At 37.2% G+C, this 20,077-nt stretch overlaps 1 protein-coding gene across 2 annotated transcripts in view; it reads left to right on the forward strand.

The window, feature by feature from the left end:
• Positions 1–20,077, forward strand: part of rabgap1l (RAB GTPase activating protein 1-like) — a 378,884-nt gene that overhangs the window by 191,328 nt on the left and 167,479 nt on the right. For both annotated transcript variants that reach the window (XM_015355764.2, XM_006635021.3), the window contains one exon: positions 16,589–16,702. In XM_015355764.2, the coding sequence (XP_015211250.2) occupies positions 16,589–16,702 (114 nt within the window). The remainder of the gene's footprint in view (positions 1–16,588; positions 16,703–20,077) is intronic.

Raw genomic sequence — 20,077 nt, forward strand, 5'->3', positions numbered from 1 at the left:
TTAAATTCGCGATTCCATGTTATTTTTTAATCCCTGGCGAGACTGGGAGTCCATAAGAATCGAGTAATAGGTTTCATTGCGCTTTGAAAGATCGTCTTTAAATCAATTGTTGATTTAAAGGTTGACAGTAAATGTTTATATTGTAACGCATACTGTAGAGCCTCTATTTCTCTATAGAGCCTCTAAAATCTAAAAGATCGTTTGTGCAGCCTAAGAGGGGGGCGAATGCACTACAATAGATTAGCATACTGTAGAGGAAAACAGTATAGGCATCGTTGATATGAGGACTTTTGAAACCAAATTTCCCAAATTTAATATGTGCTTTTCTATATTTATTGTCAATTGATTGTCCATAATATTGTGGCCAACCCTTCCCACGGCAGCAGGTTGGGTGAAGTGCTCCTTCTGGCTTTCCGGAGTGGGGGTAGAGTCGCTCAAGGGCGGCCTTCCCCTCATTAGGCCACCCCGCTCCCGTTTCCCGACGGCCTCCGGAGTCCCCGGGGCTCCAGCGCCCGGTACTCCCGTGCGATGTGTCCCCTCTCACCATAGCGGTGACCAGCCGTCGTCGCTCCCCCAGCATCGCCGCGCTGGGTGTCTCCTCCTCCCCATCTGATTTCCCGTGTGCCCCTTCATTGGTGCCCACCGGTCTCCTCAAATACGGCATCAGCCTGCTCAGCCAGAGCCAGGGCCTGCTCCAAGAGGACTGGCGCGGCTAGCATCACGTGGCACTGCACCTCAGTCGGTGCCAGGGCCCAGAGGAACGCCTGGAGCGCTATCTCCCGGTGGGCCTCCACCGGGAGAGTAGGGCAACCCTGGCGGGCTAAGTAGGCCTAAGTAGTTACCTTCACTGTTACCTGGATACCTCTTTATTTAGAACTCACTCTTCCCCCTGCCTGTCTTGCTTCTTTTAATCCTTCTGTGCCCGGATTGCAGCGGGTATGATATTTTTCCAAGTAAAAAAGAGAAATTAAAAAAAGAGAAATTTCACCAGAGCCCCTTCTCATGTCTAATTTTTAGTTTAGAAGGATTCAAGCAGGATTTTGGATGAAAGGCAGCGACCTTAATCAAGCCCAAATCATAATTGAACCCATTCAGAGCCTACATTCCATTTTAACGTTTCATTCTGAGCAGAAGACCCTCACACCTGAAGAAGGCTTGCATTTTCTCTTCTTTTAAGCATGTGTACAATGCTGTAATACAATTTTAAATAATTAAAAGTGTAAACAGTCTCAACTAAACTCCATTAATATAAGTATCGAGTGGTATTAAATAAATACAGCTTTTTAGTATAGATTACACTTTTCTAAAATGTATTTAAAAAATAAAAACGAATACTAATCTAATCTTTCAACGTTTGATCCCAAAATCCTAAGAAAAATAAATCTAAACGGGGAGAAAGCTATGCTGAAAGTTTATTAATATACTTAGAAAACAAAGATAACAATTTATGTTGCATTTGTCTGATTGTGAATCAAAAAATACATTTAATTAACTGCTCTCAGTGACAGCTGACAATCCTCATATTTACAATTTGTTGATGATAGAAATGTTAAGTTCTCTAAAGCTTTGTGAAGCAGCAAAAGGCAGCAAAAGATTCGAACACCCTATATTGTAATGAGCTGCTGAGCTGAGAATGGGTTATGTTCCTGCTGTCAGAGGGGGTGGAAAGTGCCTGCGGTCATTTAATTAGTATTACAGTTTGCACTGATTCCCTTGCGAAGATATGGACATAAGAATATTTGTGCGTGGTCAAAAAATGGCATTAACCACTTAAAATTAATATGGTTAATAAGAGTAAACTGTAACATGCTGTAACAAGATCGGCTTAACTGGGATCTATCTCTTACGCCTGAAATTGGAGCTGCTCGCCGCACAGTGAATAGCGACTAATAAGTCTGTCTTTCTGTGGGGGGAAGGGAATCTGATCTGATCTGCAAACCTCCAACAGAGCTGTTCAACCGGTTTTTGTCGGGCACCTCAAGTGTCAGGTGTAAGCGATAAATAGATTTAGCTGAAAAGCTGTACAACGCAAGACATTTCGTTACTCTTTCACCCTGAACAAAATACAAACAATATTATTTAATTATGAAATGTATTATTAGTAAATTAATATTGTTAATAATATTCAGAGATGTTATTATACATTGGTTTCAGTGGTGTTTTTAATACCACATTGTTATTCTAGATTATAATTATTTAAAATGTATATATGATTTCATTTTAAAGCTTGTGGTAAACTGGTAGAACTGGTTTTTACTCCTGCCATTGTATTCATAGCAGTATTCACAGTTGCTAAATCATGCATATACATTCATGTTATTAATTTATTAGTATCATTTTAAAACGTAACATGTTGTGATACAAAGAAATAATAACATTGTAAAATAAAGTGTACATATTATTTACTATTTTATTTTTAGACAAGGAGTCTTTATTTCATAGTAATAAAACTTGTGCCCTGACCGGGAATCAAACCTGGAACATTCTTGGTGATATGTCTCTACTTTAGCACTGTACCAAAGTGTCACTCAGTAACATAGTTAAAATGTACACGTCAAAATATTTCCAAAATAACAACACAAGTGAACGAGTCAAAGAAATCGATGCAGATGTTTAAGAAGAAAGTGGAATACGGTACTACTAGCTATATAAATATATAATTTTTAGATCCTTAAATTAATATTGTTAATGTCATTAATAAACTATTTTATTTTCATCTATCAACATTTCTTTAGTTATGTGATTACACATTAATATTCCGTTACGTGAATTTTAAAAAGTACTACAACTTTTTAACCACAGTAAAGACAGCAATTATTCATAGAAAAGGTTAAAACATTATAGGTGTTTGTGAAGTATATAAGTATATATAAGGAACAAGTAATAGGTTTATTCCATGCTGAAAAAAAGAAGAAAGAGAAAACAACATTTCGGCCGTGGAGCCTTCTTCAGGTGCTTATATAAGTATATATAAGCTTATTATAGTGAGAATGAGGACATCAAAACCTTTTCAGAATAACCATAGTAAGTGACCGGGTTCAAGACTTTGATGCAGAAAATGTTTATGATGAAGGTGGAATACTGGTACTTCCAATACCAGCCAGATACAGTATGCATAATGCAGTATATTTAAAGTATATTCCTAAATTAATATTGTTTATGATGTTCAGAGACATTATGCTTCTGTTATTATATTATATGGATTTACAGATGATAAACCGTAGGGTAACAGATTAAATGAAGCAAGTGTAACACCACAAGGGCCACCTATCAATCACTTTTGGCCAGTGAATCATAACATGCTGCGTTACGGGTGCCTAGTTTCAAACAAATGTCACACGTTCTGAGTGGCTGCATCTGTAGATCTAGTACAAATGACAATCTACAGAATAGATTATTTGTTGCAATTAAAAATGGTTGTAAAGTTCTCTAAAGCTTTCTCAGTCAAGAACGAGAATTCACATAGCATAGGGAGCTGCATCAGCATGTGTAAGCTGCAAAATATCAGCTAAAGAGGGAAGAAAACAGTTTCAAAGAAAACAATGTTTCAGGTGTGAAGAATATAGAGCCCTATTTCAATTGCAGCCTAAATGTTTCCCCAAACACCCTGCCCTTGCTGGGATTGGAATATACGCAAACAAAGCACTGAAAGCTTTGGTCAGGTGTTATGTAGGGATAGTACATAATTCTGGCTTTATGAACTCACACCTGGGATTCAATTAATTCAAAATATGTTTTTTTTTTTAATTGAACCAGGTACTAGATCATGTTTATATAAAAGTTATATCACTGGGTAGAGTGATGGAGACTTAAATAAATGACAAGCACTACCAGTTTTTTCCCTTATCCTCTGGTGCAAGATGATAATGTGCTGATTGGCACTAAACATTCCCTCCCATTTTTAATCATTCTGTGTCCGAATCAAAGAGGGTGAGAGAGAGAAGGAAGAGACAGAAAAAAGTGAATCCTGTCTAAATGATCAATTATATTTTACCTTCATTTTTTTTACTTTTTAAGTTTGTATTTTACTTATTTTCTGATAGATTCAATGTGTATTTGAACAAATTATTGTAAATTAATGTTTTTTGAAGATGTGGAAGAAGTGCAACAAATTATTACATTGCAAATTTTAATAATATTGATTACTAATAGTTTATGCTAAAAACTGATTTTCTTATTTAGATGTAAATAAAATATTGAACTAGGTGTGACATTCAGAAAAAAAATCGAGAAGAGTGTGGTATTTGTATAGATGAAAGTTTTCTAAATGTTTTTAAAAAATAGAAGCTGTAGAACTGTCTTTATTGATGCAGATGTTTACAAAGAAAGTAAACTATGGCAATAATTTGAGCTATATGAAATTAAATAAATCCTTAAATATCATTATTAATTTCTTTAGATACCTGATTCCATATTATATTCCCTATTAATCAAATTCTAAAAAAATGTTTTTTTTTACTGCGATAAGGAGCGCAAGTATTGATAGAAAAGGTTAAAACATCATAACTTTTTATAAAATATATAAACTTAATATAGTCAGAAGGTGCACATAAAAACCTTTCCAAAACAACCACAGTAAGTATGAAAGACCGAATGAAAGACTTTGATGCTTAAATGTTTATGAAGAAAGTGGAATACTGGTGTGTATTTTTTAAACTACCAATACTAACTATATACAGTTTACATATTTATATTCCTAAATTAATATAATTTATGACATTCAGAGATGTTATGCTCTTGTTATTTTTGTGCTTAGCTACCAAAATTTCCCTTTAGTTGTAAAATTCCATATTAATATTCAATATGAAGTGGATTAATGATGCACAGTAAAGAGATTAAATGAAGCAATTATTTCACTACCAACCAATGTCGTGCCACCTTTCAGTCATTTTGGCCAATCACATACTGCGGTATAACTCACTAAACTGCAGATAACTTCGCACAGTATGGGGTTTTACCACACATTTTGAATGGCTGCATCTGTAATCTACATTGTTTTTCCTGTTTTGTAAGGTAGCTAAATTACAATGCGTTTATATACAATGCTCTTTTTAATACAGATGCAGTAAGACTTTGTTAGTATTGTCTGCTACATTGAGTGGTTTGAGAGAGGGTGTTATTAGACTCAAGGAACCTAGGCAAAAGGTTGTTTATTTGAACATCACAACTTTGTGTGTATTGGCCTGGATTTGCCTGTTTTTAAAATAATGTTACAATACGCCAATATCTTTAATTCACCTGATTGCATATTAAGGCTTGTTTTTACCAGTTTCTAGACTTAAATGTGTTCTTCCTAAAACATTGGTACACAGAGATTCTTGCAGCCTCTCTTCAACTTAAAAGTTATCTTCCTATTTCTGTCTAAACAACTCTTGACAGTTTATCATTCTATGATAAACAGAAACAGGTTAGAATCACAATCTAATCAAACAAATCCCATAGCGAGTATTTTTTTTGCAGAGGTCCAGTTGGTTTCATGTCACAGTGGAGTTGAATCAGTGGAGTTCTGAAACTCAAAATGTGGTATAGCTTTAAATCCGAACAGACAGAGGCCCCCGAGGACCAGGACTGAGAGCCAGTCATTTAGAGATTAATAAATACATTCAAGATCTGTCTGGCGATCATGTTGTTTGCTCTGGCCTGGCTGTTAATAATAATTTAATTCCAGTTTGCCTTCCTTCAGAGTAATCTTCAGATTATATTGTCCAGTTTCCTTTTAAAATGATGGTATCATTTTGTTTAATCTGATTTAGTTGAAACAGAATGAGTACAGAATTAGTAGTAACATGGCGCTGGAGAGTGGCGACGTGTTGCATGTGGCTACTGGTCTGTTCATTTTTGTCTGTTTCATATTGTGGGCTTCCTGTGTCCAATCTGTGTTTTCAACAATTGTTTATGCGACAAGTGCTCATGGTTATTGGTTCAAGAATTGCTGAGTTAAACACAGATGTATGCTATTTGGAAATGAATCAACTATCCTGGGTGCCTCTGCGCACGGACTCCCCACCTGACTCAGAGCACAGCAGGTGAGTGTGACAGACGCAGAGGCGCAGTAGACGGGGAGGACTTCAAGCGAGAGTGAAGCGGTGCGGCTACCGACCCCACTCCCAAGTATCCTCCTGGCCTACATGCAATCCATGGAGAACAAGATGGATGAGTTAAGGGGAAGGTTAAGCCATTAGCTGAACATCAGGGATTACCGTATTCTCTGTCTCACCAAGACCTGGCTGACCCCCAGTACACCTGACTGCGGGGGACTTTATTCAAACCAACCTAATGAGAATTCTTCCAAAATATAACCAGCATGTCTCCTGCCCAACAAGGAGTTCGAATACGCTTGATAAATGCTACACTGCAATCAAAGATGCCTACCGCTCCATCACCGGCCTGCACTTCGGACAGTAAGACCATCTGTCGGTACTTCTCCTGCCAGCTTACAAGCAGAAGCTGAAGCGGGAGAATGTGTCCACAAGAACAGTTCAACACTGGACAGAGGAGACAGATGAAGTGCTGCAGAACTGCTTTGAATCAGTGGATTGTTGACTTGTTTAAAAGTTCATAAGTGAACCTAAACGAATACACTACAGCTGTCACCGAATTCATTAAGAAATGTGTGGATGACTGTGTGCCCACAAAGACAGTTTCCATTTTCCCTAACCAGAAACCATGATTTTACATCGACATCTGAAATAAGCTGCGGGCACAATCAGAGGCCTTTAAATCTGGTGGTCTAGATCTTTATAAGAAGGCAAAGACTATGACCTGCGAAAAGCTATCAGGGATTCTAAAAGGCAATAGAGCATCAAAACTGAAACTACCTCTGCCGATGTGCACTAAATGTGGCGGGGTATTCAGACAATTACACACTATAAAGTCAAAATAAGCAGTGTTGCATCAACCAGTAGTGATTCCTCTCTCCGAGATGAGCTGAACGCCTATTACGTTCGCTTTGAGAAGGAAATCACAGAACCAGTGCTGGCGCTCCCAGCCACTGCTGATACAACAGTGTCTGTCACATAGGCAACTTTCAGGGCAACTTTCAGACAGGTTCACACACAGAAGGAGACTGGCCCAGATAGCGTTTCTGGACGGGTCCTTAAGTTAACCAGTTGGCCACAGTTTTCACCGATATTTTTTACCTTTCACTTTTACGGTCTTCTGTTCCCACATGTTTTAAGAAAACTGTTATTATTCCAGTCCCAAAGAAAAATACTGCTCACATGCTTTGAAAGGCTGGTGTTGGGGTTGATTAACACAATGGTACCTAAGTGCTTAGACCTCCTTCAGTTTGTATACTGACGTAACAGGTCAACTGATGATGCTATTTCCCTAGCTCTTCACACTGCCCAGACTCATTTGGAAGACAAAAACACATACATCAGAATGCTATTAATTGATTACAGCTCCGCATTTAACACATAGTTCCTTCCATACTGGTCAGGAAGATGAATGACCTGGGCATCAACACCTCTCTGTGCAGATGGATTATGATTTCCTGACTGGCAGACCACAGACTGTGAGGGTAGATGGAAAACTTTCTTCCACACTGACCATAAATACAGGTGCCCAGCAGGACTGTATGCTAATCCCCCTGCTGTTCTCCTTGTTTACCCATGATTGTGTGGCCAGACAAAGCTCCAATTCCATCTTCAGATATGCTCATGACACTACCTTCATTGGCAGAATCACTGCAAATGATGAGACAGCCTACAGGGATGAGGTCAGGAACCTGATGGAATAGTGCCTTGACAATAACCTCTTCCTCAATGTCAGTAAAACCAAAGAGCTGGTCATTGATTTTAGAAAGCAGGGTGGGGGCAAAACCCCTATTTACATTAATGGGGTGACTGGGTACCTTCATCGCTAACGACTTAACGTGGCCCCAGCATTTACAGTAAATGGAGCTACAAAGAAGGCACAACAGCACCTTTACTTCCTCAGACAATTGAAAAAAATTGATCTAGCTTCAACTGTCCTTACCACATTTTACAGGTGCACTATTGAGAGTGTGCTTACATGTGGAATTACAGTGTGGTTTGGCAGCAGCTCATTGTCTGACCGGAAGGCATTACAGGAGGTGGTCAGGTCAGCTCAGTCCATGATTGGTGTACAGCTCCCCTGTATTTCAGACATTTTTACTACTTGCTGCCTTAGGAAAGCTGGAGGTATCGTTAAGGACACCAGTCATCCTGGTTCCTCACTCCCCCCCCCCCTTCCTCCTGGTAAGCATTATAAGAGCATAAAGGCATAAAAGGCATAAGGACTCAGAGACAGCTTCTTCCCTCAAGCTGTAAGATTACTGAACTCTACCCCTACCACTGGCCCACACTGATGTTTTTTTTCTCTAAGATGTACTGTGTGTTATTTAAAACTTGTTGCTGCTGCTGTTCGGTTTTTGTTTTTGGTGTTTCCTTGATCTCTTGGTATAGGAGCATACATGCAAATAAGCATTTCATTGCACTCTATTCTACCCCCATGTCATTTTCCAAGTGAAAAAGGTCAGTTTAACAGAAACACAAAGAAGAGACAGTTCAATGTAGTTGGTGCTACATTGTAGGGCATGTAGGGCAATCCTGTCATTGGGAAGTCAAGCTAAATAGAATACATGTTGTCATTCTGAGTTAAATAAGGACTTACTCCCTTTTTCTGAACGTGCTGTGTGCTAATATAATTCTTGGAAAAATAAGCTTTAACAAGGCAGGTAATGTTCTGTTTGCACTTCAAAAGCAGTGCAGTGTTTGAAGTCTCTCCATGTGAAGGTAAATGAAAAGCTGTGAAATTTAATTTTCCTTGAGTTAGTGCCACACTGTGCCATTAGGATAAGGGCACAACATACAAAATTAGAGGAAATGCACACAGAAAAAAAGCATATTTCTGATCTGTCATCTTTGGGCTTTTGTCATTTTTTTTATTTTGTAAATACAAATCCTTGTAAACTAACTATAATTACAGCTTCAATTTGTAAAGTACCCATTTAATGACATTTAATGTGTTCTGCATTAGACAAACAAGTTAACTTTAACACAAAACTAGTGAAAAAATGCCAAAACTCAATGAGTGACTCATCCCAGTTATTATTTTTCATGAATAACTGCAGTTAAAAGAAGACTGGAGCAGCAGTATAGCATTTTGTCATATTGTGAAGCACTTATTTACGTGGTTTATATTTCAAGGCTGCTTTCTTTTTTAACATGAATAATGACATCTTAACCTGGACCAGGCAACACAACTCATTGGGACAACAGCAACTTGAAGAATTAAGGACAGTCTATTTTGAAATATTCTAGGAGGCGTTTGTGCCATTGTTTCATTAACATTAAACTGAAGTTGATTAAGATAATGGAAGTAAACTCTAAGCATGCCATATGGTTAACCTGTGTTATACTTTAGTTTGTTTCAGGGATGGTTGTAATAGCACAATATGATGTTTGCCTTGTAAACTCGATCACTGGGGACTCTGGGGACAGGCATCTACTGATCAAGTCACTGGGTAGCCCTGATAAATGTATTGTTTAATTACAAGTATTAATGTAATTGTACTTCCTGCTGCTGGTTATATTTAAGCAAATAAATGCAGTGTATTGTCCATTAATACTTCCTTGTAATTAAAAGCTAAAAGTACTGTGGGACCATATTGTAGTAGGGTGGATTGTTTAATTTTACCACTTACATAAGGTCATATACTTAAATAGAATAATGTAATTTATCATTTTGAACTTCTTATTTTTAATCTTAATGTCAAGATTTTCAACTAGATGTTTTCTGTCTTTTTTCAATAGCGAGCCTTTAATGATGGATTTGCCACACCCTTATATAGACTCATCACTAGATTTCATTGACAACACTTTGTGACACAATTAACTCAGCAAAATACTGCAGTTGACTTTAATTATGCCTTGGTCCATTCAGCCCTGTCTAATGAGTGCTTTCTTCTACAAACATAAAATGGGGACAGTCACTGAGGGTACAGACTATGCCTAGGCCCATAATCGACCAACTGTATTTTTTAGGCCATATTCTGTCACACCTTGAAATCAGGGCTTTTATGGCATTGTAACAACTAACCATATTAGAATGCCCTCATTGTCCTGAAACTTGGATTATAACCTTGTTTATACGTTCTCTACTAAATTAAGCAGAGGTCTGAGAAATGTTTATGAATACTAAATTAAGTGATCTGCTGAACATGATGGGGTACTAAGCATTTAAGTGGACTAAAAGTTTGACTAAAACCTTTTAAAACCATCACTGGTTTTATAATGATTGGCTGCTTAAATCCTCATCATCAGTTGTAACTCCTAATCCTAATCCTAAATCTTGAACACTGGGCCTAACTATATAAATAATAAACTGTTCCTAAATTACACAGTGTTGTATAGGAAAAGAGTTAATATGTATTATGGACATTTGTCATATGACAGTGCCTTTTAAAATATTCACACTCCACTCCTTCAAAGATCAGCCCTTTTGTTGAATTACAAATTATGTACACATTTGTAAGTGAATATTTTAATTAAATCTCGAATGTTTAAGATAAGGATTTTTATGCATGAAAGAATTATCATGAAAACCATCAAAAACTCCAATGGAAAATCTAACAATACTATATGTTGATCGCATATTTTTTTTACTCTATTTGTTGTGGCAGAGAAAAATAACCTTTGAAGTCACACTATTAGTTGAGTGACCTCTGTGTGCAATAATACTGAATCACATATTTTCAGAATACAAAAGAATAGAGCAAAAGGAAGGTGGGGTGAGGGGCTTGATACTTATACAACAACATAATCAACTATAACATTTTATATTTTAGGGATTTTTATTTTTATTTTTGCTAACATTTAAATTTTAAACTTGTTTCACCAATCAAAGTGGTCAGTTTGAGTGTTTAGGTGCTAATTAAAATAATTTAATGAAATGTGTATATATTATTTGTAATTCACCAAAACAGAACATCAGAAGGTTATGAATACTTTTGTAACATGCTGTATTCAAAAGTTAAAATAATGAATATCACATAAAACATGTTTTATCTGTATGTTATCTCAGCATTAAGGCACAAATCCCTATTTTGGGAAAATAATTTTTACTTTTGCTGAATTCCAAATGAGAGTTGTGATAAGTATTTTGACAGGCTGCATTACCTCTCTTTTTCCTAAGCAAAGTGTTTTTATCAGGAGTATTGATCTTCCTTTGCACTGTCTTTAAAAAATATTGGATGAGCCCCAGTAATTACGTGGTTTTACCAACACATAGTGGCTGTTAAAAATTACAAGTTACTTTTTATGTTGCATTTGTCCTGTTTTATATAACAAAGAGTATATTTATTTGGAAAAGATGTGGAAACTGCAGCTTATGAGTCAATCATAGGAGTTTCCTCCTAGGTTGTGGTTTTAAAAGCTAAAGAATATACAGAAGAATGTTGGCAGCTGTCCTGCATCTTTCTGACACAATCTGAACCTTGTACATGAGCTCCCCTTAGACAAATAGTCAAGCTGGCCAGTATGTGGATGGGAGACCTCCTGGGAAAGCTACTGGAAGAGGTGTTAGTGGGATTAGTAGGGAGGGCTCACCTTTTGGGTTCTAATTCCTTAGCAAAGTGACGGGGATACCCTAATGTAAAAAGGTACTGTCCTACGGATGAGAAATAAAACCGAGTTTCTGACTCTCTGTGGTTATTGTGGTTGGGGCGGAGCGGTAGCTCTGTGGCTAGAAGGTTGCCAGTTCAAATCCCACAGATTGCAGAGGAATCTTACTCTGTTGGGCACCTGAGCAAGGTCCTTAACCCCAACTGCTCCAGGTATAATGGCTGACCCTGTACTCTGGCCCCAGCCTCTCACACTGTCTGTGTGTTTCATGGAGAGCAAGCTGGGGTATGCGAAAACACAAATTCCTAATGCAAAAAATTGTATAGGGCTAATTAAGTGATGTTATGTTATGTTATTAAAAATGCCAGGGCATTTCTCGAAAAGAGTAGGGTTATTAACACAATTGTAAAATGTTACTACACTGTTAGCATTGCTTACGTTTCTAGAGTGGATATTCATATTTTGGCAGGTTACCAATTTCTTGGGTATAAAGTATTCAGTACAAGTCATAGTTGCACCAAATATTCTTAAAATAACCTTTAATTGTTGTACTGGCTCTATCTGTGTTCAGTCACACTAGCATTTAAAGCAATTTTTTATCAGCATGTGTAAAATTATTTATATCCAAGCCAGACTGAACAGAAATGCTAAATATAGCAAGAAGACAGATATTAATAAAACAATATAAAATGTAGTGTGGGGTAAAGTACCCCTAGCAATCTACATTGTTTAATCTTAAAAGCATTTGGCTGATTCTCACTGTGTCTGTCAGTGAGCAGTTATTAATAGAAACGTTCCCAGGTTGAGTTGTGAATGATGAATGCTTGCTTCTCAGACTGATTTTGGCAGAGACACTCCAGGAGAGAGTCATCCTTCTGAATTAATAACAGTATTACACTAAAATAGCTTTCCTTCAGAAATATGAATACTACAGCCCCAGATTTACACCACTGCTGAAGCAAGCAGGAGGAATGCAGACATGCAGACTATTTCCAGAGAGAATGGGAGTGAGAGAGAGATGAAGGAAGATTGTTAGACATAATGCTGATACTTTCTGCAAATTTGGGGCAAATTTCCAGTTCAGCAGATCATAACCTTGCTGTTCAGTATTGATAAGGAAGATATTATTCGTGAGTGTTATGATACACCAGTCCTTGAAGCAGCTCATCATGATCATGAATACAGGCATCCATGCAAAATATTGTAAGAAAGCAGAATTTGATTGAAAACATCACATAAAATAGAATGGAATGGAATCTGGAAGATTTTGTTCCCCCACGTTTCTGATTGTGTGCACACTAGGGCCCAGAACTCATGGTGTAGTTCTCACTATAGTAGTACAAGTTTCTTAGACAGTAAACCAGTGAAGACCTCTGTATAGAAAGTTGTGTGGTTGTAACTTACAGGTGGTGGGATGAGTTCTAGGTCATAGCATTAGCAGACTTGTTTCAGAATTTGGCAAGTGGTATTGACTTTAGTACTTTACTACAGATGATGGGAATTCAGTCAGGTGTGCTGCAGTTTGAATTGTTTGAATTGTGTGGCCTTACTGTCAGAAGGAGTGAATGATAACTGGTCACTTCAAAGTCAAGTGTTGGAAATGGCAGTCTTAATACTGGGAGGAGGTGTTGTAAGCAATGATCATACAGTGGATATAAAAAGTCTACACACCCTTATTGAAATTGCAGGTTTTTGTGATGTAACGTCATGTTAGACGTTTTTCCATCTTTAATGTGACCTTGCAACCAACAAAATAGAGAAAAACAAATAGATAATTATTAGGAAAAATTAAATTTAAAAACCTACAACACCCTGGTTGCATAGGTGTGCACACACACCCCAACTAATACTTTGTGGAAGCACCTTTTCTTTTATTTATTATTGGATGTTCTTTTTTGTGAGAAATGGCTTCCATCTTGCCACCCTACTCCATAGCCCAGACGTGTGCAGAATATGGGAGATTGTTGTCACATGCAAGGAGTGACCAATACCTGCCAGAAAATTGCAGTTCCTTTAATGTTGCTGTAGGCCTCTTGGTAGGCTCCCTGATAAGTTTTCTCCTTGTCCTGTCATCAACTTTGGAGGGTTGTCCTGATCTTGTCAATGTCCCTGTGGTGCCACATTTTCTCCACTTATTGATGATAGTCTTCAGTGCTCCATGATACATCCAATGCTTTTGATATTCTTTTATCCTGTTAGTGGTGAAGACCCTTTTAGCTTATGTCCACCTGGAATTTTCTCCCCTTAAACATTTTTTATATATCTGCAGCAGAACATAGCAGTAGCCTGGTTCAGGTCTTAAATTGAAGCTAACTCCCTTGGCTTTAAGTGTGAACAGTCAAATTTCTTATATTTCTTAATGTCTCCACTCAGCAGACAAACGTGAAAAAAACAAAAAAGAAAAACAGCAGGCGGAAAGGTCTTCTGAGGTCAGACTTTTCAATTCTAGGCCTGTCAGGGTCCTGGAAATGATTTGAAAACCTTGTTCTAGGTGACTACTACCTTGGATAAAAATCTGGGACAAATTGATCAATTAGAAAAAATTCTACAGTACATAATGTTTTGTGAAGACTGGACCTGGAATGAAATTCCTTGCATGTAATAAATAAATCATAAAGATATTGAAAGTAATAACAATAAAAACCATTGCAATTGCTATAAAAACCTTTAGACACTGCTAGAGAGCCTTATCTGCTGTTATGCATTGAAAGTAAAACCTTCTTAAGTTCCCTTCTGGTGTGAAAAAAAGAGCACTGATAAGAAACTGATTGATTACCCCTTCTGAGTCAATGATTGACAGCTAGAAAGCAAGTGGCATGCAGCCTGAGGCTTCTAGAGGAACTCTTACCCACTAAGGCTTCTGAATGGATGAAAATACAAATGACAGCGTTTTTACCAATCAGCTCACCTTATTTCTGGTGACTTTGTGATCGATCATCTTGGTGGTTTTGTTGGTAAAAAAATTATTAAAAGTTACGCAGGAATCAAAGGTAGATATTGATTTACACCGTGGACGCTTACGACCACGCCAAGGATAGCACACGTATGATTATATGAACGTTTTTTTCTATCGGTTCAAAAAGCTCTAGTTGAACCCTTTTCGATTGATAAAAGGTTTTCTGTAAAGGTTTTGTGGTTTTGGTATTTTTTATGTAAAACGATAAAGTGAGACTGTACTTTTGAGGCAAGTTTTTCTTAGAATGTGGTGGATCCGTCCATGTCCAGCTTTAAGAATACCCCACTCCTGATCGGTACCTTTTAACAAATCCCGTAGATTTTTTGTCAGTTCCTTGCGGATCATGGCTATCCCAGTAGGATGCAACCACAAATGTTTCAAGGAAATCCTACAGGAACAGCTGATTTTTATTTGGGGTTAATCAGAATCACTTTCATTGTTGACAGGTGTATGCTACTTACCTTTGGAAATGGTTTTGAATGTGATTGGTAAACTCTGAACTCTGTACACTTATGCAACTAGGGTGTTGTAGGTTTTTTAATTTCAGTTATTTTTCTAATTATTATCTATTTGTTTTCCTCTTGAATTGTGTTGGTTGCAAGGTCACATTAAAGATGGGAAAATGTCTGACATGATTTATCTTGATTTCTGGCTTTACATCACAAAAAACTGTAATTTCAATAAGGATGTGTAGACTATATCCACTGTATCTGGTTTACTCCGATAAAAAGGAACAGAGTAAATAAGACAGCCAATAGACAAAGGTGTGGGTGATGTAGTGAGATGTAAACCTTTTAAAGCCCATCTAGCATTTCTTTTCTTTCATCATCTGATTTTGAAAAGGAATTCGCTTGGGTGCTGTCAGTCCTGGATCTTGTTTGTAGCAAACTTGATGCTTATTTCCATCACCTTGTTATTTCATTAACATTCTTTCATTTTATCCTCCAAGGCTTAAAATTCAAATTCATTCTAGAATGGAAATCGAAGTATGAAATTATTATTGTAAAACAATGTAACTAGTCCAGAAGAAAAAAAATATGAACAATGTCATTTTAGCCCAGAACCATGATATACTAGCAGTATATGAAAATAAATGTTACCAGTGCTTGATATACAGTATTTTTTAACTGGGTGATCAATTAGGTTAATTACTGCAATCCAGCATATGCCAAATGATCAGATCATTTCCATCCAATGCATTTATTAACCTGAAAACTATCCTGAAGTCATACATTTCATGTGATTCTAACCTTGGGGGCATGTCAGATTAATTCAGGGTACAAACATATCTAACCAGTAAATTCTATACATCACATGACATCCCAGTCCAGTTTCAAATTTAAGACCTAAGATTTGTGAGATATCAGTGCTAAGTGCCAAGTCAATGCTCCACCCTATAACTCACAACTGGCATCTCACTAAAGCTAAGCATGTGTGAGCCTGGTCAGTACCTGGATGGGAGTTATCCTGGGAAAAACTAAGGTTGCTGCTGGAAAAGGTGTTAGTGGGGCCAGCAGGGGGCACTCACCCTCCGGTCCATGTGGGTCCTAAGCTGATGGGACACTATACTGTAAACAGGCACTGTCCTTCAGATGAGACGGAAAACTGAGGTTCTCACGATCCGTGGTCATTAAAAATCCCAGGGTGTTTCTTGAAAAGAGTAGGGGTATAACCCCAGTGTCCTGGCCAAATTTCCCATTGGCCCTTACCATTAATGGCCTCCTAATAATCCCCATCTATGAATTGGCTTCATTACTTTTCTCATCTCCCCACTGATAGCTGATGTGTGGTGAGCATTCTGGTGTCCCCATTACCTGTAAAGGGCTTTGAGTGGAGTGTCCAGAAAAGCGCTATATAAGTGTAAGCAATTATTGATTATTATTATAAATGATTAAGGGTATCATGTTTCTTGTATTGTATCTTCTTATGTTTAGTTGCTGCTACATTGCAGCAAGCAGAGGAAATGAGGAAAGGTTTGCAGGAATGTGCAGCAGGGTTTCTTTATCTGTTTGGCTCTCAGTAGTCTGTGCTTTTCTGCATGCAGGAGTCCCCACAGGATGGAGTGATAACCCGAGATATCCATCGCACCTTCCCAGCACATGATTACTTCAAGGATTCAGATGGTGACGGACAGGATTCTCTCTACAAGATCTGTAAGGTAAGCTGGAGGCCTATTTATTTTCTTATTGCTTTCATGTACATACAGCACACATGTGCTTTATGCCAAAACGTTTGGGATTTATATCAACATTTTCTGGGCATTTGTTTTCATAGTCTCAAAGGGAATTGACCAATTTAACTGAAGAGCTTCAAGTGAGGAACTGTGTCACTGTAAGTGAAAGCATGGAAGCAACATGGAGTTGGAGTAGTTTTATGTTAACCTTTTAACTCTTGTCTTGTGCAGTGTGAGGATCATTTTGGTACTTTCACAAAGCCTTGGAAAGTCATTAGAGCTTATAGATGTCATCTTGATTGTCACTGGGTATTAAAGTAGGGTGAACACAGAAAACTTCTAGGTGGTTGGAATGGGAATTTCAAATAATTACTTCATAGTTTATTCCTGAAAATGTTTAGGATTTAAATATTCAACCTTTTGCCAGTGTGAAAGGCTGAAAACCTATTAGTAGAAAATCAATTTTGCAAGATATAGAGATAGGAGATACAAGCAAAGGAAAATAAAATAGGGAAGAATTCAGATTTAAATAAGATATTTTATAAATCATTTATTGTTTTCTAATCATTCAGAACAAAATTTTAACAAAATAATATGATTTTAAGCAAAGGTGTAGCTAACTAACCTTCATGAGAAGTTTTAAGAACCTATTCAAAGACTACTTGAAAGGCCTTCTTAAAACTAAAGGAGGGGGCAAATATACTGATTGCCAAGGGTTATAAATAAAGTTGAACATCATGCACTTAGTTACATGTTCAATTTGTACATACAGTGATGATAGTTATACAAGTCTTTCGTTTTTAATTTGTTAAAGAAAAATACCTGAAAAATACTAAATATTGTAAATACCCAAATTGTCATGCTAAATTATCCCTTACTTACTCTTTACTTATTTTACTTTACTTATTTAGTTCATCAAGGACATCACTAAATTTAGTTTGAAGTGTATTTATTTTCCGACACGGTTCAAAATAAAACTGTAGTATATTCAGTTTCTGTAATTAACGTTTCCTACATTTTTGGTATTCAAAATCATTAGTTTAGTAACAGAACACATAAACATTGACTACAATCTGTCTCCTATGAGTAGTCAAGTTGACTTAGCAGGTGTGTGCCCAGCTGAGGATTGTCTTAGTGATTTTGTTATTGTTTTTGAGTTTGAAGTTAGATGGCACTTTACTGTGACAAAAATACATTTTCATGAGGGATGTGCTGGATGTGCGAGAGTCTGTGTTGCTTAATGCGGTTGTTTTCCCTCGCCCACCATACTTTTATAGGTTGCATTTAATAGAAGTCATTGATTATATATCCTGGCTGACTCAAGCACAAGCAACCCTGGAAGATTTCCCCATCACAGCCGGCTAATGACGTGGTCCAGAACTAAATCGCTGTGTCTTATAGTTCTCAGTCTGGGCTCCCTTCTTGCTGGAAGAAGGTATGCAAGTTGCAAATGACAAGTAAAGGGTAATTTCAGCCAGAAAAGTAGAAAGAAGAATAAACACTAATTATTTTGCTGTGGAGCCTCTTGAGCTGTGTTGTTGTTCCCCTATAGTTGTTGAAACTATGGGGCTAATTCACAGAACGTAGTTAAACAAGGCTATGAACAGTTTTTGTATTGTTTTTCTGTGTATTTTTGTATACCAGGTTGGAAATATCTATAAATTTGCATTACTATAGTGTACATATAAATCTGCTCTCCAGACCAAAAAAATCATGCTTTCCTTCATAATATTGATTATAATATTGGAATATTATGTTATATTGATTGTACATTTCTATTATTTATTTGGTCTGTCAGGCCCAAGGGAAGATAATTCTTTTTTTTTTTACCTTAGCTGTTTCTCTTGTGATCTGGGGGGACCCATTTTTGTTTCTTTTAGCAATCTGCTTTGCCTACTGGTGTCTGGTGCCGACCTGTAGGTGTTGTTAACCCTTAAAAGCAAGCTGCTCTGCTATAGCTTATTGATTTAGGGAAGATACAAGCCCACAATGAATACAGATCCACATCTCAAAAAAGCAAGAAGCAGAATCCTGAAAGACACCATGTAGGAGGTTGGGGGTTTTAAATTGCTTTAACAATCAGAAATTGTAACAGTAAATTGCGAGTGTATTTGATTACTTTTAAGAACCAATCAAATACAATAATTTACAGTCTCACACACAGATTTAGATATGAAGTATAACCAACAGATTAATAGAAAATATGTATCTGTGAAATGATTTGCTGTGAACAAGAATGGCTGATCATTCACTTGGAGATTACAAAGATCATAACTCCAGAGTTAAAATACAGATTGACTAAAACGTGTTACAGTCTAGCTTGTAGGTTTTATCAGTCTCATACAACTAAATCACATTTATGTTCGTAGAACAAGTAAATATGCATGTACTATCATGAATTGAACATTGTTTGGAATAATAATTCAGGTGTCGAGAATTATCATTTGATTAATGAAATTAATTAAGTTTTATACTGAAAGATCCTTTGTCCCAGAGTCCTTGATGATGTAAGCTTTGTGCTGGTAAAAAGCTGGTTGGGTTTCCGTAGTAGCTTCTCAGTGCAGGGAGGATCTCTGGGATTAGAGTGGGGGATGCTAATCGGCCTAAGAAGCTCATCAAGAAGGCAAGTCCTGTCATTCGGTCTGATCTGGACTCTCTGGAGGTGGTGGCTGAGAGGAGAGTGGTGTCCAAATTAGTATCCATCATGGACAATGTCGCCCACTCCCTCCATGACATGCTTGTCGGAATGTAGAGCACTTCAGCAACAGGCTGATCCTACCACAGTGTGACAGGGAGCGTTACAGAATATCATTCATGCCTACTGCCATAGGACTTTACAACCTAACCAAATACGGTATGTTTGGGCAGAGACAACGCTGACCTGTTGTGACACCATACCTGTACACTTGAAACCTGATTTCTCTGTAACAACTGGTGCTCTGTTTTACTGGTGTTCTGTCTACATCCGGTTTATAGAAGTGCAATACATGGAAGTGAAATGGGTAATTTATTTATAATTCACAACTGTGCAATAGTTGAAATAGTTAATAGTTACCTACTCTGTGCAATATGCCTGGGAGTGTGTACTATCTATACTGTATATTACATCTTCCTTGTACATTCATACTTTTTTTCTTGTGTGAGCCTTTTCTGTTTTGTTTGTAATTCTTTATTCCATTTTTTTAAATGTATTGTATTGTATTTTACTACATCTGTACTGTACTGTATTGATTGTGCCTGGCTGCTGTAGCACTTGAATTTCCCACATTGGATTAATAATGTACCTAGCTACCAATCAGCAATCAAATGACCTGTTCTATGGCAGTAAAAAAAACTCTTGTTTTTCCTTAGTGTGAATAG

Source organism: Lepisosteus oculatus, chromosome 9 (assembly GCF_040954835.1).
Source record: "Lepisosteus oculatus isolate fLepOcu1 chromosome 9, fLepOcu1.hap2, whole genome shotgun sequence".
Taxonomy (NCBI): Eukaryota; Metazoa; Chordata; class Actinopteri; order Semionotiformes; family Lepisosteidae; genus Lepisosteus; species Lepisosteus oculatus.